This window comes from Leptodactylus fuscus, chromosome 7 (assembly GCF_031893055.1).
Source record: "Leptodactylus fuscus isolate aLepFus1 chromosome 7, aLepFus1.hap2, whole genome shotgun sequence".
Classification (NCBI taxonomy): domain Eukaryota; kingdom Metazoa; phylum Chordata; class Amphibia; order Anura; family Leptodactylidae; genus Leptodactylus; species Leptodactylus fuscus.
This window is the reverse complement of record NC_134271.1, coordinates 47,106,088-47,127,324: the sequence shown is the minus strand read 5'-3', so window position 1 is coordinate 47,127,324 and position 21,237 is coordinate 47,106,088. Positions and strand designations below refer to the sequence as shown.

Sequence of the window (21,237 nt, the reverse complement as noted above, 5' to 3'; positions counted from 1 at the left end):
TTGATTGCACAGTGAACGCCGTAAAACCAAAGCCCGTAAGAAAGTCGCAGAAATGCATTTTTTCTTCAAATCCACCCCATTCTGAATTTTTTCCCTGCTTCCCAGTACATTATATAGAATAAATAATGGTGGCATCAGGAAGAAAAATTTGTCCCAGAAAAATTAAGACCTCATATGGCTCTGGGAGCGGAGAAATAAGAAAGTTATGGGGTTTAGAAGGAGGGGAGTCAAAAACGAAAAATCAAAAAATGCCATCGGCGGGAAAGGGTTAACTTCAAATACTTCTGTCCCAAAGTCACTATGTACAGTTTCTCACAACACCGTATAGCGGCTCAAATACAAATTAACTTCAACACAAAAGTCTCACGTATTCTCTGAATTATAGCAAAAACAAGATACACAGTTACATTTCATATCCCATACCTTATACACACTACGAAAACCTTACCCGCGCCTGTATATACCCACTGCTACAATCACCGCAGACGAAGTCGCGGGTACCAGCTAGTAGCATCATATATGTCAAGGCAATATACTTAAATGCAAGGGGAAAAGAGGAAGTAAATAAAAATATAACAACCAACCTGAGACGGGGAGAATGGACAAAAGGAGTAGGAGGAAAAAGTAGTGCCACCATGTATAGGAGCAACAAAAAGAAAACGCTAAGGTATCACCTAAGGGGAGGAGTGAAGGGAATAAAAACTCCATCCAGTCACACAGTTAGAGTTGGAGACAGTATGGAGGACCTGGGATGCCAGACCTGTGGACCCAAGGTGCCCAGACTCTATCCAAAATAAGGCATGTACTCCATCCTCAGTAGGCAATAGCACTGTTATTTACATGCAGTGATTCTATGGACAAACTTACATTTCCCATGATTCATCTGCCTACTCACTCTCTGTGTACCGCTCCCTTCTCCACTCTCCCCTGCAATGAAATTACAGGTAATAAATGACTCTCACATCTGATATCACATGCTGCTATGATTTTTCATTTGCAAGCTCACTCCCCCTGTGAGCAGCGAACGCAGAGAGTGAGAGCAGGCAGATGCATCATGGGAAATGTAGTTTGTCCACAGAATCACTGCATGTAAATAACAGTGATACACGGACCAGCAAGTACAATAAAGCCAAGAAAAGGGTGCACAAGGAAACCGTAAGAATTTAGCACTACAGTGGATGTATTTTCAATCAATTTTAATTATTCTGATTAAATAAAGATTAAAAATTGATATGTCCACATTTGTTAGAAAATAAAAATGTGGTGTCCTTAGTTTTTCTCATGACTTTTCCTCCATAAGAGACATATTTTGACATTCACCCTTGTTTAATATGTACTGGTATTGTTTTCTTGTTATTTCTGCTCTACTAACCCATTATTTTAGTGCCCTTTGGCCCAGCACTAGTTTCTGGTCAAAGCTGGGTGGCGATTTCAGACCCTAGTGCATAGTTTAAGGGTCTGTGGTCATGTTAGTGACTGGAATTTGGATTCTCATGCATTATACATCTAATTTCCTACTGCAGTCCCACAGAAAGCACAACCTGTGCCAACTTTTTTTTTTTCACTCAACATAGTTGGGACTCTAAATTAAGGCCATTCCCATGCTCATCCCACAAGGTCTTTCATCTTTTCTAACCGCAGGCTATGCAAGGCGCCTTTGGTTTAAGAAGCAGCATAACAGAATATGTTTTCCTAATTCCTTAAACATTAGGACAAGTGATCTCTGTGCCACTACCCTCTCCTTTCTTTAAGGAAGCCAGCCCTAAGCTTATAGTTTTGTACACATTCTTACTTTACTATTTTTTTTTTCAACTTGAATACACTACTGAGAAATTCTTGCGATTCTGTCATCGTCATGAAGATTAATGTAGAACATATTTAGTGCACTAGTAAAAGATCAGGTGTCATCGGCAGCTGCATAACACATAGAAAAGTAATAGCTTCCATAGGTCTATTAAAGCCTATTTGTTATGCTGATAACCACTAGTCTTCGGAATAGCTGTCATTACACTGGGCGGACAGTATATCTTACCATTTGCTGACACTCACATCATTTATGTTAGATTTTCACTATTTGTGAAGGGAATCTTTCCCCAGATTTATGTCCCATCTCAGAACAGTATTGTAGTAACTTATGGTCAGATTCTACTGGTATATCGCTTGCCTTTTTCTTTGTCATAACTTTCTTAAAATTGCTGTTTATCAGATGTGGCAGGGACCAAGACTGAAGTCTTCACAATGGTGAGCGAGAGTTGCTGAGTGTTCAGAGTTCATGAGTTATTGTCTATATGCTGCTGAGTGACAGCTTTCTCCCTATGCATGGTGAGAAGACTGTCTATTAGCCAACCAATCAGAAATATTCACCACTCAACTCTTCTGCAGCAGATCAGTGAGAAGTATTGCAAAGGGAAAAATAAGTGGAATTAGGTCTGTCTCACTAGTTTATGCTGCCCTCAGACAGGCCAGTAGAGCGCTGGGGAACATTTTCCTTTAAAGGGATTCTACCACTAAAACGTTGTTTTGTGTGCTTTAGACGTCGGAATAGCCTTTAGAAAGGCTATTCGTCTCTTACCTTTAGATGTGATCTCCGCCGCGCTGTTCCTTAGAAACACCATTTTTTACCGGTATGCTAATGAGTTCTATGCAGCAATGAGGGCGGGCCCCAGCGCTCAAACGGCGATGGGGCGTCCCCACTGCTGCCCGAGAACCTGCTCCAGTGACGCCTTCTTCTTCAGCTGCATCCTCCCCTTCTCTGTCGTCTTCCTTCTTCGTCTGCTCTGATGCCTGCACAGTCGGCTCTGCCAGCGAGACACTGGTAGAGCCGACTGCGCGTGCCGGCGGCAATATTTTCGAGGCCGCAAGACAAGACTGCGCAGGCGTCAAAACTGATGAAGAAGGAAGACCGCCCACCCTCATTGCTGCGGAGAACTCATTAGCATACCGGTAAAATCGGTATTTCTAAGGAACGGCACGGCGGAGTCCACGTTTAAAGGTAAGAGACGAATAGCCTTTCTAAAGGCTATTCCGACGTCTAAAGCACACAAAACAGCGTTTTAGTGATAGAATCCCTTTAATAAGAGACTAAGAGTTTCGGATGAATGGACATGAATGAAAAATAATAAATTTTAGAGGGGGGTTGGCACTGGGTAAATACAGTGTCTGCAGTTATGATTGAAGTTACTTGTGATGAGCTAGGAATGGATGAAAAGATGGCGTTTCACCTGTATAGGACTTTGGATTGCTGACTGATTTTTTTTTTTTTTTTTTTTTTGTGTGATTAAACTTCTATTTTGTAGGAGACTCACTTTAATGTTTTTACTTAAAAGGATAGAAATGAAGTAATAAAGGGTTAGAGGTCAAGTATTCAGGATAAGGCAGATGTTATTAGGATAGACTGTTGAGTATTTTGGGTTGTAAAGCCACATGTCAAACATTTAAAGGAAGTCTGTCAGCAGGAAAATCTGTATCAAACCAATGACAGTACCTTGTTGGCGGCTTCTACACTTACCAAAGATGTCTTTCTTATTCTGCATTGCAGCCCCCTTTTTATGAAAATCAGGATTTTATTCTTATGCAAATTAGCTGCAAAGGGCTTTAGGGGCGTGTCTTACCCTGCTTGGATTTAATTATCTGCGTTATAATACCACCCCCAACTGCCACCCAATGAAGCCCCATCAGGAGACTTGCCCCTAAAGCCCTTCATGAGAATGGATTCTTCATTGCAGAATAAAAATGCATTTTGGAAATAGTAGAAGCCGTTCTACAAGGTACTGTCATTAGTTTGATACTGATTCTCCAGCTGACAGACTCCCTTCAAGTGTAAAATTTGTTTAGCTTTTACATGGATTCCTAATGAAAAGAAATGGACACATCTTTATAGGAATCCTCTTTAGTATCTGAAATCAATAAAGAGGGAGCTTAAAGGGCCTGAAAATAGATTGAGATTCTCCATCTCTGTTGGGGTTTTCATTGCAGTTGACCTCTCATTTACATCACAGACAGGACAGGCTATATCACAATAAAAGAAAACACCACTATAAATAACACCACATAACACCCATCATTGCATTTACAACTGTTATCTACCCCCCCCCCCCCTCCCCTCTAGAGTAGTTTTCCATAGACCTCAATGAGTCAGCTCCCATCTATTGCTGGCTATGGTTATGACTATGCTGTAAAGCATGTGACTAAATGTTGTTTACGGAGCAGAGGAGACGCTCAGACAAGATGGCAGCCCCCATAATCATGTACAGAAAATAGAATAGAAAAATCTACATTCACAAATAAAGAGAGATTGAAAAAGTGATATCTTTCACTGCCTGGTTTTAATAAATAAAAATATTGGCAATGCATTCCTTTTAAAGTATGTGAAATAGCATATCAATATTAGCATTGCCTGCGTTCAGAATGTATACGCCTGCCCCATTATGTGCCATGTTTTACTTCAGTGCTTTTGAAGTGAGCAACAGTCAAGAACAGCAGCGGAAGTTGCGAGAGCAGCAGCTGAAACTTCAGATTGCCCAGCTGGAGGCAGCTCTTAAATCTGACCTGGCAGATAAAAATGAGATTCTTGATAGAATGAGAAGAGAGCGAGGTAAGTGGTGCATGCTATGATAAAATTACCACTTCTCTGCAAGTCTTGTGTTAGCTGAAAATCCATTACAATAAGCGCCCTCACTCCTATTCATTTCATTGGGACCACTAGACATAGCCAAGTTCTGTACTTCGGCTATTCGCCTTGCTGCCATTGAAATGGATGGAGTGGGGGCGCGCTTTCTGATTCCAATGCTACATTCTGAAAGGGATTAAAATACCTGTTCTTAGGATCAATGGAGTCTCAGTTGTCAGAACCCCACCTATGGCTCCATTCCCACGGAGTAACGCGCAGCGCGTTCAGACACGTATACACGTGTCAGTGTGAGCGCTCAAAACAGATCCCATTCACTTCAATGTGTGCCGGCTTGCGCGCGCGCTACACACTGAAATCAATGGGTTAAAAAGCCTCCCATTGATTTCAATGTGTATCGCCTGTAAGCCAGCACCCGTTGAAGTGAATGGGATCTGTTTTGAGCGCTCACACTCTGACACGTGTATACGTGTCTGAATGCGAGGTGCGTTACTCCATGGGAATGGAGACTATGAACAATTTATTTTCATTCCTTATCATGTGTTTTTTAGTGCAGTTCACTATTACGGTATTACCCAATTTTTTAAAGTAAACTTACAAGTAGTCTGTTTATCTGCTGCGTCAGGAACTAATGGTGAGCGAAAGTTCAACAGCTGTCATCTATATGCTCACTTGCTGCTGATTGACAGCCTTATCCCTGTGCATGGGGAGAAAACTGTCTATCAGAAATGGGAGCTTACCAATCATGAATACAAGGACTCAGCAGACAATTGAGTAGTGCAACAAGAAAGAAATTAAGTGCTACACCATTGGAATCAGGGGTTAAAAGGTCGTTACAATCCTTAAAGGGGTTTTATGGCCTCAAATGTATTTTCATACTGATGACCTATCCACGCGTCTCCTCACAGAACAGCTTTACTGGCAGTTGCTGTAGTGGACAGGGAGCACATGAAAGCTGATCCTATTCAAGTGATCGCTGCAGCCCCATCCATTCTATACTGTCTACCAATAAGTATATGGACACCTGTGGTAGAATAGAAAAACAACATTTCTTCCTATTCAATAGTTGGTAGAACCCAGCAGATGCTTCCTTACGGATGGTATTGAGCGACACAATACTCCCAGATGCCCACTCCCAGGGTGCGGTTTCTCTGGCCAGCACTCGTCGGTCTCTATATCCCAGTTTCGGGGGTCTGCCGACTCAGGGCACATTCCGACAATCACTGTTCACCTTCCACTTCGTAATCACATAGGCCACTGTCAATTTTGGGGTAATTCAGTTTGCTTGCTATGTCCTTTTTTCTGGTATCCCACAATTACCCCTTTCTCGAAATCGGACAACTCTGTACTATGTAGCATCTTGCATTTGACTAATGCCAATGGTGTTTCCTATTTAACGGTGGAAGGTGTAACATACATCACGTCCGCAGAGATCTTCATTTGCATGGGTGTCCAAATACTTATTGGTTAGACCGTGTATAGCGGTGGTTCCAGGGAATTACAGCGCCACTTCTATTATTTGAATAGGAGCAACCTATACGTCCTCCTTGTCCATTGCATCAACGTTCAGCTGGAGGTTGTCAGATTCCCACAGATCACATTCTGATGGCCTATCCTGTGGAAAGGTCATCAACATAGAAACCCATTCGGGGCTGGAAACCCCCTTTAGGCCGGGACCCCATGGGCCGGACACGCCACAGGAAAATCGTGGATGGGAATCCCATGCCCACTTTGTGGTAAAAACCACAATGCGGATACGCTTTTTGGAAATCGCAGCATGTCAATTATGTCTATGGAAACACCGGCGGCTTTTCTGTACATATAATGGTAACAGAAAGTCCGCGGAGGAAAACTCTGTGAACTTTGTGTTCAAAGCACTGCGGGAAGAACTGCGATGTGTTCCCACCGCGGTTGTTCCCGCAGCGCTTTAGCGCGGCGTCTCCGACCCGTGGGGCCTTAGCCTTAAGGCTGAGGTCTCACATTTTGGAAACTCAGCTTTTTTTTTGTTGATTTTATTGTATTATTTTGAGCCAAAGCCAAGAATGGCTTCAAAAGGAATGGAAAATACATAGAAAGTTCTTCTACTTCTCCCTTCTGCTCAATCCACTTCTGACTTTGGCTCAAACAACTGCAGCAAAATCTGCAACAAAAAAAGCTGCGGTTCCGCAAAGTGGGGTTTCAGCTTAAGAGAGGTCATCAATTATTTATCAGTGGCGGGTCTGGCTTGCAGCACACCTGCCGATCAGCAGGTTACCCCACCAATCACAAGAACACCCCTGTCTTGCAATGTGCCTGACTAATGCAGGTGTGTTGCTGTTTCATTCATTTCTGTGGGACTGCCATAGATAACAAAGCGCTATACTCCTTGCAGAAAGCCGTGTGGGCTTCCTGTTAGGGCAGAGAACACGTGAAAAGTGGCCAATCTTATTTATTTGTCATCACATTGTACGACACAGAAGATGATACTGCTGTATAAATAAAAAAACAATAGCATATTAATAAAGAGACTGAATAGTAATAGAAGTTGTAAATCATCTCTGAAGTGTAATTAGACATTTACAGTAAAAACTAAGCGCTTATGAGGAATTGCCTCTGTTCAGAATATTACACTGTCAGGCCTGTGATCGCTTTTCATTTCCCTGGCACTTTTTCATATTACATTACAGCTTCTCGGGAGTCAAGACGCCTTGACAGGCAGAGGAAGTCTTGTCGTCTTACACTGATATTTTAGCGGATGTGTCACACTCATTTTCTGAAATTAGTAAAATCAAGTGGCTTTATACGAGGCTTGTCACTTTAATTACATTTCAATAGCCCAGTAAATATTGTAACTCAATACCTTGATGCTGTTTCTCATTTAAGAACAAGCTGAGAAACTTGATGAAGAAAACAGAAAACTCCAGCTGCGTTGTCTAGAACAGAAGCATCAGCTTGACGAATTTCAGAACAAGTTGAAGTTTTTCACAAAGGTAATATAATGAAGGGAACTCCCGCTTATTGCTTATGGAAAGGCTCATCCTCAAGGTGTAAAGTCTGGCGCGCCACTCCCAACCATCATTATCCAGGACATAATATACCTAATGTTATTTTCTTACATTTTATTTAGTGCCATCTCTTAAAGGGATTTTCCACATTAAATATATTGCTATCACAGATCTGATGACCTATCCTAGAAATAAGTCATCAAAATCTTTAACTACCATAGCTCAATATCTGCAAACCCCTTTTCTAATTAAGGATCTATGTTGTGCATCCCGTTATGGATGGTCCCTAGAGATTGAAAGGGCCAAGTACCCTCTACCACAGGTGATCAGGCTATGTTCACACTGCGTATTGTGGGGAACGGCTCAGGTAGATGCTTGTAGCAGTGCAGGAAACAGGGAGTGGATTACACACAATTTCAGGCTTTATTCACATGTAACGCATACACTGCTTTTGCAAAGCCACAGGATAAACAAAACAAACCCTTTCTCGGCTGAGAAACTAACTTAAACGTAAGGAAACTTTTCCCTGACTATACAGGAGCCTGCCTACCAGTCTCCCACCTTGGCAACAACCACGAGTGGCACAGTACGTACTCTGTCAGCGTGGTGCCACACTCCTAGTCCTACACACAGACTAATATCAGGCCTTGATTACCCAGCTGACCCCCCTGGTGTGGGTTTTTACCAAACACCCTTTAGCTGCCTGGCTGGAACATACCTGTCTTCCCAGACCACACCCTTCACTCTCTCACAGTATGTGGTGCACATTTAGTGTATGCTCCTGACATTCCTCAAAAATATACTATAACTTTTTTTTTTTTTTTTTACATATAGATGATATATGCCACTGTATTGCAACACAATTTGCATACGTTGAGGCCTTCCGTAAAGGTATTCTACCATTTTAATTTTTTTTTGTGGATAAGATGTCGGAATAGCCTTTAGAAAGGCTTTTCGTCTCTTACCTTTAGACATGGTCTCCGCTGCGCCGTTCATTAGAAATACCAGTTTTTACCGGTATGCAAATGAGGTCTCTCGCAACGATGAGGGCGGGCCCTGTTGCTCAAACGACGATGAGGGCGTCCCCACCGCTGCCAGAGAAGTGTCTCCAGTGCCACCTCCTTCTTCATCCGCAGCGTCATCTTCAATGTCTTTTTCTGGTGCAGGCTCGTAACTTCTAGGCCTTGGGCAGACCAGAATGCATGGGTGCACATGCCACGGGAAAATGGCCGTTTGCACAGTATTGTTAGCGGCCATTTTCCCGAGGCCTGTGCGCCAGCGCAGTCTGCTCTGCCCGAGGCCTAGAAGTTACGAGCCTGCGCCGGAAAAAGACATTGAAGATGACGCTGCGGACGAAGAAGGAGGTGCTGGAGACACTTCTCTGGCAGTGGTGGGGACGTCCCCATCGTTGCAAGAGAACTCATTTGCATACCGGTAAAAACAGGTATTTCTAAGTAACGGTGCAGCGGAGACCACGTCTAAAGGTAAGTGACGAATAGCCTTTTTAAAGGCTATTCCAACGTCTTATCTACAAAAAAAAGGTTTTAATGGTAGAATCCCTTTAACAGTTATACAGTACTTAGTGACGCCAGATGTTTGTCAGTTAAGATCTTGTTCCAGCAGTGGACATGGTGTCTTCTAGTGCTAATAAAACAGTGCTATGTACTGCCAAATAGTACGATATGGATATAATTGACTTATGGTGGCCACAGAACCACATGCAGCACATGAGCCTCACGTAAGTACCAAACCTCATGCCAAACTCAGAACTCTGACTGCGAATATTGGCACTGGAAATAAGTGGTCATACACCTTAGAAGATTGTTTCCTGAACCCGCTGATTTCTGTGCGACCATCCAGCCATCTCATTTATGTAGGGAGTATGCTGACATCTATTGTTGGATCAGCCCGAGCCGAATGTGCATATGTATAGGAGTTTAGAATGAATAGTCGTTGGCCAACTATAGGCCATGAGTACACAATTACTTTGAGATTATTGTGGCAGGTGAAAGTGTCCTTGCAAGGTCAGTGTTACAGTACTAACATAGTACACACTGTATTTTGCACAAATTTCTGCTAACACTGATCACTACAGAGACAAAAAACTTTTGCGATATCACATTTACATTGTAGCCTGCCATCATAGATGTGAAGTCACATTCTGCTGGCTACATATTTCCAGCACAAATCACTTCACATTTACAGCTTGTTTACTTTTCACTTGACTTAAGAAAATCTGTTTGACAAGTATCCATTAAATTCCCGTTCCAAGCATGTAAGGACAACTCACATAAAACAACATGTGCCTGCTACTTGCATCCATCAGATGTGTGAAAACAGCCCAGAGCAAATGCTGAAAATCTACTCTGACAATATGAAACAAAAAAGTCTATGTTAAACTAAAATTTTAATATTCGGCTTGTGGTTCCTGTGCAGAAGATGAGGCCTGATTGTTTGTATTATTTAGGACCACTCCAATGTCATGACGTTCCCGTGCCTGGAGATGTACATCAGAGTTACTTCTGCTTATCTGATCACTTTTTCTCTGTTTCCACTCACAGGAGAGCGATGTGGACATGACAGAGCTCAGCGAAGCTTTGATGCTTATAAAGGTAGTTCCCTCTCTTACCTGGATCTGGAAACGTCCTGTCAATTTACACACGCAGCGCATGTAAAGTCGGTTCACGTTCCCCATGCATACACTTAGAAGTGTTGCATTTTTCATTATTACATCAAAAGTGGATTAACAACATGGCCTGTTTCCAGTTTTTTCTTTTTTGCAATGTATTCAATGGCGTTTAATTTGAACCGTATCTCTATTTTCTTTGATAATTTATGTCTTGCTCTTATGATTTTCTTGCAGGCCTAGTTCTAACCTTCAGCATAGTTCTACTTAGCAGACACAGCTTTCTGTCAATAATAGGAAGTCTCTCTTAGAGCAATTTCCTAGTATGACATTACCTTACTCTTAAATATTAATACTTTTTTAGCCAACCTGAAAATATGGTTATTGGAGACTAAGAATAATAAGCAGATACATACAGAATACAGAAAATAGAGAAGAATTCTACATTAATCATTATATATAAATTGGCTGGAATTGGCTAGAGAATTACTTTCGTCGTAGAGGTCAGAAATGTCTTTGGACTGAAGGCAGTTTTACCAGTACTGTCTAAGGGTACGTTCACGCGGAGTTTTTTGGTTCGGAACCTGAGGCGACTCCGCCTGAAAGAATGAGCATGTCGCTTCTTTTTTCCGTGTGAACTTACCCTATTAGTTAGACAGGGTAAACCTAGACTAGACAGGTTGTTCATACTTTCAGAGGCTAATGGATTGATACCATGGGGGGAGCTAGATAAGCTGTGTCCTCAATGGCCAACAATAAGTCCTCCACATCCAATGGTTTTCTGCCTCAAAATCCTGACCAAAACCCAGTGTGAACTTACCCTATTAGTTACACAGTGTAAACCTAGACTAGACAGGTTGTTCATACTTTCAGAAGATAATAGATCGATACCATGGGAGGAGCTAGAGAAGCTGTGTCCTCAATGGCCAACAATAAGTCCTCCACATCCAATGGTTTTCTGCCTCAAAATCCTGACCAAAAACCCAGCGTGAACTTACCCTATTAGTTACACAGTGTAAACCTAGACTAGACAGGTTGTTCATACTTTCAGAAGATAATAGATCTATACCATAGGTGGAGCTAGAGAAGCTGTGTCCTCAATGGCCAACAACAAGTCCTCCACATCCAATGGTGGATCTGTATAAGCAGTTTGGAAATCTTCTGCATCCCAAGCAATTGGAAGTTTTTCCTAATGCTTCTGAGGTCGGGACTTTACCGACTCTGTTATTTTTCATAGAAGTCTATGAATAAATTGACAACCAGTGGTTACTAGTTGGTGGAGTCAGATATTGTCTACTTAGGGTGTAGGGACGTAGACCTTTGAAAAATGGGTGATTTCATTCCACCTGTCAATGTGCGTAGATATTTCTAGGAAGAGTAACTGCAGAAATTTGATAAAAGTAGCTTCAGGATTGTTATTTCAATGGGAATACAATCACTAAATCCGATATGTGGGCAACGGTGACAGGTCCATATGCGTGGTTGTATGGCTATTTCTTCAAAGATATGCATGTCTACAGATGTCAGGGTACATATTATTAGGTTCATACTTGTTTTTTGGTGGTGGTCAAATACAGCACCACATAGGGGGAAGACCTCACAAAAACTGCAATTTGTGAGTCCCAAATTCAGTATCTGTTCCATATCTGTGTGATGTCTGTGGTATGCAGGTTCTGTGTCTCCTGCTGAGCTTTGCTCATCGGCCCTGGAACTCCCTGTATTCGGCATGTGCACTTTGTCTACATAATTGCTTGTGGCTTGAAGAAAACCTTCTGATGCATGTGGCGCAGACCTAATTCTGGCACTATAACAATTACAAACAGACTGGACCAATAGCGCAGGCCAAAAAATACTCATAATAAAGTCATAATTACTTGGCATTAAATATGGCTTTGTTAATCATCAACATCTTTGCTGCTTTGGGTATTATTAAGTGCTACATTTTCCAGAATCTCAAGTCAGGTCTCCAAGGTCCTTTAACCCCCTGCATGCACAATGTCAGAAATTGACCAGGGCGCCACAGATTTGATCAGATATATTCATTAACACAGTGTAAAAGGTTAGATTACATTAGCCGGAATAAAACAACATTGTCTTCTGCAGGCGCGCAAGCAGCAAAGGAATGGAGATCTAATGTTTTTGGAAAAGGTGGAGGATGATATCAATAAAGACCTTGAAAAATCATTAAGAAACTTACAAGCAAACCATGCCGAAACTGTCCAGGAGTTGGAGAAAACGAGAAATATGTTGATAATGCAACATAAAATCAACAAGGATTATCAGGTAATCTCCTGGGCTTTATATTCACTATGTATTCAGTGCACAATGTTACCATTGCTATAGCCAAGCTATGAAAGCAACATATGTATCCTGGAAGTACAATTGTGATACACCCTCCATGTAAGATATTCAGCATCGCCCCTCCCTTTCAGGTACTCGGGGGTTGCACATAATCTTTGCCAACATGAATTGACCATTGTGGCTTATTGTACCGGAGTACATGACCTTCTTATTTCTCTCTTGTGATCAGGTTGAAGTGGAAGCAGTGACACAGAAGCTGGAGGACATTCGTCGAGATTACGAAATAAAGTTAGAGCAATACGCCCACCTTCTTGACGTCAGAGCAGCACGGATACGCAAACTAGAAGGTAGAAATTATTACTAAAAGGGTAACAGTTATTCTGTTACTTTGCTCTAGAGACTAGAAATATGAAGAACAGCTTGTCTTCTGCAGTGCCACTTCAGTCCTGATTGAAGGCCACCAAGCAGAGCAGTTTATGAGATCATAGAAAATGTTAACAACCTCTCCCATGTGACATTCTACTTAAAGGGGTTTTCCCATCTCGCTGTTTCAGCAGTTTGCCTGTTGACTCTTCTCACTTCCTGTATCTCCCCCCTTCCCCCTCCCAGCTTGCTAAACAGGACACTATGAAATATCACAATACTTATGCACATGTTTTTAAAGAAGGGACTCAGTGTTATCTGTGTGTTTACATAGAGAGATAACAGACTCAGCTTTATCAGTAAACTGCAATTAGTTGAACTGATTGTCTTGCTGGCAGAGCTGTAGATAACAGTGAGAGCAGTGGGTAAGTGATGTCACTTGCCCTATCACACAGATCCATGGAAACAATGTGTAAATATTAGGAGGAATAAGTTCACATAGCAGGAAAACAAAGCAGAATTTCTAAAGCAATATATTTAGGAAAATCCTTAAATTTACATAAGCTCCCATTATAGATAGGATCCTTGAGATTAGAATAACCCTTTAACTTTTTTCACACTCTCATTTGTTTAGCTTCTCCGCTTATTCTGTGCCAGGAGTTTTGGTACCAATCCTAACCACCTGAGGGACCTGCAGATATCAGATATTTCTGGCATATTTATCCATATACAGTGCATTAGTAATATTCTTTTAACCCTCCCACTTGTTTTATGTTTAGTCAGTTATCCCTATTGTGTTTACACCCCTAGACTATAAGTGAACTATAGATAGAAAGATTCACAGAAAGAGTCTTTAAAGAGGACCTTCCCCCCTTTCAAAAAGTCCACCATATTACATCATTTAATAGGTGCTGCTCCACTTATTCCAGCAAAGTTCCAGCCTGACCCCGCCCTTCTGACATTACAGAGCTTAAATAGCACATCAGGCATCAAAACTAACTGCGCTTGTTGCACAGGAAAGGTGTAAGCTACAGAGAAAATTCCAACTGCACTGGAATCAATGGAGCTGCACCCATTAACAGATACTAAGAACTGGAGTTGGGGGTGGTGAATGGTCTTCTTTAAAGAGGACCTTTCCTCAGATCGGGCACATTCAGTTTTATATACTGCTGGAAAGCTGACAGTGCGCTGAATTCAGCGCACTGTCGGCTTTCCCGATCTGTGCCCGGTGTAAAGCGCTATCGGTCCCGGGACCATAGCGCTTTAGTGTCAGAAGGGCGTTTCTGACAGTTAGCCAGGGACGCCCTTCTCTACATCAGCGCCTATCGCGCTGTGCTCTAAGACTGGGGAGGAACGCCCCCTCCCTCTGCTCACACAGCTCGTCCATAGACGAGTGTTATCAGGAGCGGGAGGGCTGAGTTACTCCCCGCTCCACAGTACAGCGCGATAGGCGCTGCTGGGCAGAAGGGCGTCCCTGGCTAAATGTCAGAAACGCCCAGATCGGCACAGATCGGGAAAGCCGATAGTGCGCTGAATTCAGCGCACTGTCAGTTTTCCAGCAGTATATAAAACTGCATGTGCCCGATCTGATGAAAGGTCCTCTTTAAAGTCCTACTTCTTCCCATAGGGTGATTGACACCCAGTCTACCGCCTCTTCATAGTGTACATCTATCACATTTAGGATTGTATTGATTTGTGTTGAACTTTGCTAATCTGTTTTTTAGCCCAGTTAAAGGATATTGCATATGGCACAAAACAGTACAAGTTCACACCAGACATAACCCCAGATGATGATGTGGAAGAATTTGATGAGTCCTTGCACTTACAAAGGGGTGAAAACCTTCTTGAGATCCATATATCCAAGGCAGTGTTCTCTCCAGCAGCTGCCAACAGCTTTGGAGACCAAGAACCTTCTACCTTCTGCACATATGCTTTTTATGACTTTGAACTCCAAACTACGCCTGTCGTACGGGGTTTGCAACCATCTTATGAGTTCAGTTCTCAATATCTGGTGCACGTTGATGACTTTTTCCTACAGTACTTGCAAAAGTACACTGCAAGATTGGAGGTTCACTTGGCAATTGGCACTGAGTATAAGACAGTGGCTGTATGCCAGCTCAGATTCCAGGATGTTCTGGAGAAGACTGGGAGAATATATTCTAGCGCTGTGTTGGTTGGTAAGGACAGCAGATTTCTGTCGCTTGTATGTCGGAAACCAGTTCAAGCATGATCTTGATGTTCTCCTTTTCTATTTCAGGAGCGGACAATGACATTAATAATTATGGCATGGTGGAGTATTGGGTTAGGCTAAAAGTTCCCATGGAGCAAGCGATTAGACTCTATAAAGAACGTGCAAAGGCCCTGGGCTATATTACATCAAACTTTAAGGATCCACTTCAGAATGATCAAGTAATTCAGATTTCCTTTTCTCCCTTCAATGATTGCTGTTGTTGTATTAATGTGAACAAATAAAGCTTTCTATGACAGTCATAGGTCCTTTAAGAATTTAAAGATTTTTTGTTGGGTCGGTCCTTTTAAAGCAACAGAAGTTAATAGATGGCCTTGTCGTCATCGTCAGTCTGTAGCTTGCTGCATAGTTCTCAAACATAGAACCTGTAGAGGAGGTAATCTGCTGCTGAACTGCTTTATCTTTGGAAGGAGCCTGTGTGAGGTAGTAGGACATAGCCAAGAGGGCGGGATTTGAAATTCTGTATGTCTTCCTACAGACAAAGAATAGCAGGGAGGCTCCTACTCTTTCTGGAAGTCAGAGAAATTTCTTTATACACTGTATTAAAATTATTTAAAATTGTAACATGAAACAAAATGATGATATTTTAGGCCGGGGCCCCACGGGTTGGAAACGCCGCAATTTGCCCTCAGTGGAAATGGAGTTTCCCCATAGATCTAATTGTAATAGAAAGTCCACGGAGGAAAACTCCGCAAACTTTCTGTTTAAAGCCCTGCGGGAAGAACAGTGATGCATTGCCGACGTGGTTTTTCCCACAGTGGTTTATAGCTGCAAGTCATCCCATAGGCTTAGGGTCCTTTTACACAGACAGATTATCTGCCCATAATGGGGTTTTCCCATCTCAGGATTTCACTTGCTCTTCTGTATCCTCTCGCTTCCACTTCCTAGTTTTCAGCTTAGTCCAGCAGCCTGCTGTGCTTATTGTAAACTGCACAGTTATCTCTGGATTTAAATCCAGTTTTAACAGAGATACTGATCAAGAAACGTTTTTAGCCTCTATCAGGGCTCAACAACTGATAGCAATATGCAGAGAGATGGAGAGAAGTGAATATAGATGGCCGGGAGAAGGGATGAAGTCATCAACCTGTAACCTAGACAAGCAGTTGTAAACACTGAAGTGGAATAATGCGCAGTATCTGGCAAACATAGCGAGATAGATAAAGCAATGTACTGGATAAAAAATTTCAGTTAGCGTAAGCTACAAGTCTGAATATGATCCTGGAAATGGAAATACCCCTTTAACCCCATCTTGACATCCGCCATAATAGTACGGCAGATATCAGGTATTTAAATACGGCGGCTTTTCAGGAGCTAGCCGGGCCGCCATAGCTGCGAGGTTTTTGCTGTATTATACAGCACAGACTCTGTGCTAATGCCTGTAATCATTGCCCACAGGCAATTAAGGAAAAGTAAAAAAAAAAAAATTCATATCACCCCCCTTTCCGTAGAACACATAGAAAAATACTTAAATACTGTGAAACGGTTACACATTAGGTGTCCCAGTTTCTGAAAAACACCCGGTCTACAAATCTATCAAAATATTTTTCCCATACTGTAAATTCTGTAGCAGGAAAAATCAAAAGTGTCAAACCACCATTCTTTTCAATGTTTAGCCTCTGATAAAAATTTAAATATAACGTAATCAAAGCAAAAACCATTTCTCAAAATGGTAGAACTAAAATGTACATCTGGTCCCGCAAAGAAAGACGCCATATACATCTCCGTCGACAGAAGTATAAAAAAGTTTTAAAAAAACATAAATTTGTTATCTCTGGAATCGTATTGAAATATAGAATACAGGTGACGTGTCATTTTGGCTGCAATGTGAACGCCGTAACAACAAAGCCTGTAAGAAAGCCGTACACATGTACTTTATCTTCAAATCCCCCCATTCTGAATTTTCAGTTTCCCAAGTACATTATACAGAATAATTAATGGTGGCATCATGAAGAAAAATTTGTCCTGCAAACACTAAGACCTCATATGGCACTGAGCGTGGAAAAGTAAAATGGTTATGGGTTTTGGAAGTGGATGGGGGGAGGGGGGGAGTCAAAAATGGGAAAGGGTTAAAAAAAAAAAAAAAAAGGCCCAATTGAAGAGACTCAGGTTAATTGATACTGGCTTTTACTTGCTTCAGTCTTTGTACCTTCTCTAGTCTCATACACTTTATATAACTTATGAAATATATGAAAGTTTATGTGTTAATTGGAAAGAATGTCTGTTAATATCCCAGTTTGTCCCATCATCTGACATTGTAAAAGGGATGTGCAGTTTTAATACCGCCCTATGTTGTAATGCTTTTTTCCTTTATATACGTGCATTACTATATTACTCATATAGGTCTTGTAATAATTGGAGCATATTGTTCTTCTTGTCCATTTAGGCGTTAGCTGTGAGGAAAGCGGAGCCCTTGGGCCAGAGAGAAGACAATCTCAATGAACTGTTTATCACTGTAAATAGCTGCAGTAATTTGCAATCTGGGACCGGTTTACAGCAGCCCAGCACTTACGTCGCCTATGCCTTTTTTCACTTCAGTGACCACTACACTCCTATCATTCCAAGCAGCAATAATCCACAGTTTGAAGATCGCAAATGCTTCCCAGTACCAATGACTGCTGATTTGGACCGATATCTCAAGTCCGATTCTCTAGTTTTGTATGTTTTTGATGATGAGGAATTGAGCAGTGCATACCTTGGTAAAGCCAGGGTCCCTCTCATCGCTCTTGCTCATGATAAGTGCATAGCAGGTAGGACTTTTACTTGCTTACAGATGTGAAGGAAGGTCGTTTTTGTGAAATGGTCGTCTGATTTAGAACATCTGTTTAGTTATCAGTGGAGGATCCTTTGTTCAGGACTGTCATATATAGAGCACAGTGGAGAGTGATGAGTGCTAAGTGTGTATGTCCATATGCATGTATTGCTATTAGAAAACTCTACACTTTCCATGTGAGCTGTGTAATTCTTCATTTACCCTTTGGTGGCGCTGTAGGGAAGTGGAGAACTTAATAGCATTTTAAAAGGATCCTATCAGGGATCCTTTTTTTCTAACTAACACGTAGGAATAGCCTTAAGAAAGGCTATTCTTCTCCTACTTTTAGATGTCTTCTCCGCGCCGCCGTTCGGTAGATATTCCATTTTCTGTCTTTATGCAAATGAGTTCTCTCGCAGCACTGGGGGCGGGCCCTAGCGCTCAAACAGCACTGGGGGCATCCCCAATGCTGCCAAAGAACTCTCCAGCGCCGCCTCCATCTTCTTCAGGAACTGGCCTCTACACATCGTCTTCCAGCCTGGTTTTCAATCTTTTATGCTGCGCAGTCAGGCTCCGCCAGCAGGCCCTCGGGCAGAACTAACTGCACCTGCGTGCGGCCATTTCTTTGTGGCCGCTTACTACAAGAGCTCGTGTAAGCGGCCACAAAAAAATGGCCATGCGCAGGTGCAGTCGGCTCTGCCTGGGGCTCGCTGGCAGAGCCCGACTGCGCATGCGTAGATGATTGAAAGCCAGGCCCCTACACATTGCATAGAGGCCAGTTTCTGAAGAAGATGGAGGCGGCGCTGGAGAGTTCTCTGGCAGCATTGGGGATGCCCCCAGTGCTATGAGAGAACTCATTTGCATAAAGACAGAGAACGGAATATCTACTGAACGGCAGTGCAGAGAAGACATCTAAAGGTAGAGAATAGCCTTTCTTAAGGCTATTCCTATGTGTTGCTAGAAAAAAAGGGATTCCAATCATAGGATCCCTTTAAATCTTATTCCTACATCCATTTTTCATGTGTGTCTGCTGTCATTGTTTTCTACTGACAATACACACACCTCATTGTTGGTGTTTGATTTGTTTTTCAATATCAACCATTTTTTAAAAAAAAATGTAGAGAATTTGATCATTAAAATACTGACAGAAGACAGAGAACATCTTTATACTGTCTGTTCTCTTTTCACTGACTCAAAACCTTAGTGGGAATCCATGATCAGTAAAACGCACCAAAAAGGGGCTTTATAGTTTTTATTTTTGTGCCATCCTGGTCCATAACGGCAAAAAAATGTGTGAAGAATTGTGTTGAAATGGGGAAAGTTGATCAAGCAAAATGCGCCAGAAATTGTCATTTGCACCAAAAAGCTGCCTTGCACCATATTTATGATGTGTCTTTATTTTTACAGCTACATGGTTGTCATTGTGCACCACAAAAGCAACATTGGTTGGCTGTGATGTGAAAAGTCTGTGTGATACAATCTTCTTTCCTTGTTTTTTTTTTTCTAAAGGTACCTTTCAGCTTACAGATATTAAAGGGAATGAAAGAGGAACAGTAAAGCTTACATTGAAGTGGAAATTTACATATCTGCCACCTAGTGAGACGATTCTGACAGGACCATTGGTGGACGAGCTGCCAAAGGAAGCCTCAGTACCTGTACGGTTACTAAAAAATGAAGAGGTGAAGGCACCTACACGCAAAGCCCTGGAGCCAGTTCCCATTGTAAGTACAGTGCCAGTACTTGATCAGAATTATTAAGAAATGGCCTTCACTGGGCTAATAAGTCGCCAGCTACAGAGTATCATGCCAGTGATTCTAAGGTACGAGTATCTCACAGTGTCATGGCTTCCTATTTGGTATGTTTTTAGCTATGACACACAATTTAAAACAGGAAGCAAGAGAGTTGAGGGCCTATAGCATAGAAGATAGAAATACATAGCTTATAGAAACATCTTCGTTCATAGTTCTATGCATTACCCAGACGCTTTGCCACATGGGTTCACATATCCTACTGTGTAGAAATTGATGTGCAGTGTAGCTTTTAAGATCCCCAGCATATCAATTCCCTTTTTTTTTTTTTGTGGATTTTCCCTGCACATTAAATCATTTTTACTATAAAAGCGAGTAACATGAAGATTTTTTCCACGGGTTTCATGCTAGCTTTTTTTTCTGGAATGTGTGGACCCATAATTTTCTGTCCTCAGCAGTGTAACCTCACATCTATAAGCATAGGCCTAGTGAAGCAAACTAAAGACGGCAACATTATATATTGTTTTATTCTTTTTAGTTAATAGAAAGTAAAATGTCTTGACGCAAAATTAAATCTTAAAGGGAACTTATAACTAGGATTTTCACCCCTTAACCTAGAGCACTGACATGTAGTGTACTTAATATCCTTTTATAGTTTCCCTTTTTGTTAAAAGTCGTCTATATACCTAAGAAAAAAAACTAAATCTGAAGTTTATATGTAAAATAGATGAGTTGATCACAAAGATCCAGTCTCTCAAGTGATCATCAGTTAGTGTTCAGTTTCCCTACAACGCTACCACAGGAGAAGTTAAAGGGGTATTCCCATAACTCTTCTTCTGCAGCCTGCAGGGCTCTGTGCTCTCTTCACTTCCTGGATTTCTCGGCACATTGGTGGGCGGGGTTTCACTTGCTCTGCTATCTGCATAATGAGGGATTGGTTGTAAATGCATTACCACAGTATGACGCTGATGTAGCAGAACTGGATTTGAGTCAGCTTGCATTACATACAGAGGTAACGGACTCCCTATCTCAGCCCTTATCAGCCAAATTCAATTAAACTGGCTGATAAGTGGAAAAGCTGAAGATAGACAGCACAGTAATCCCGGAGCTCTCATCTCCCCCCTCCCCTATCTGAGGAGCTCCATTGCTTGTCATCCCCTCCCTCCCCCCTGAGAGCAGGGAGCTACATCACTTGGGAAATGAGCAGATAAGCCCAGTTGCCATAGAAACGCAGTGTCAACAATGAAGTCAATAAATTAAGATAGCGGCCAAACAAAGCAGCTTTGATAAAGCAATGTATATAGGAAAAGTCTTAAATCCACATAAACTAGCAGCATAGATAGGATGCTTTTCATGGGACAACCCTTTTAAGCATTACACAGTACCTATTCAAATCAGTAAGTAGGTCATCTGGGTAATGCTGGACAAGACAGGTCCTCCAGAATAATGGATACTCTTTGTAACCATTCTCCACTTTGGTCAAGAGATGAGCCTTCCCCATGTTACCCCAGAATCCTCTAATAGAGTACATTTCTAAACTAAATAATCCCTTTAAGAAGAGCACATATGGTTCTGCGATGTAATGCACTTG

General features: G+C 41.9%; 1 protein-coding gene across 1 annotated transcript in view; it reads left to right on the top strand.

The window, feature by feature from the left end:
• The window catches only part of RPGRIP1L (RPGRIP1 like), a 98,857-nt gene that overhangs the window by 43,507 nt on the left and 34,113 nt on the right, over positions 1-21,237 (top strand). The window contains exons 10-18 of the mRNA XM_075281859.1: positions 4,449-4,594; positions 7,490-7,596; positions 10,173-10,223; positions 12,341-12,520; positions 12,768-12,885; positions 14,626-15,078; positions 15,159-15,310; positions 17,533-17,896; positions 19,408-19,619. Coding sequence (XP_075137960.1) covers positions 4,449-4,594; positions 7,490-7,596; positions 10,173-10,223; positions 12,341-12,520; positions 12,768-12,885; positions 14,626-15,078; positions 15,159-15,310; positions 17,533-17,896; positions 19,408-19,619 — 1,783 coding nt within the window. The remainder of the gene's footprint in view (positions 1-4,448; positions 4,595-7,489; positions 7,597-10,172; positions 10,224-12,340; positions 12,521-12,767; positions 12,886-14,625; positions 15,079-15,158; positions 15,311-17,532; positions 17,897-19,407; positions 19,620-21,237) is intronic.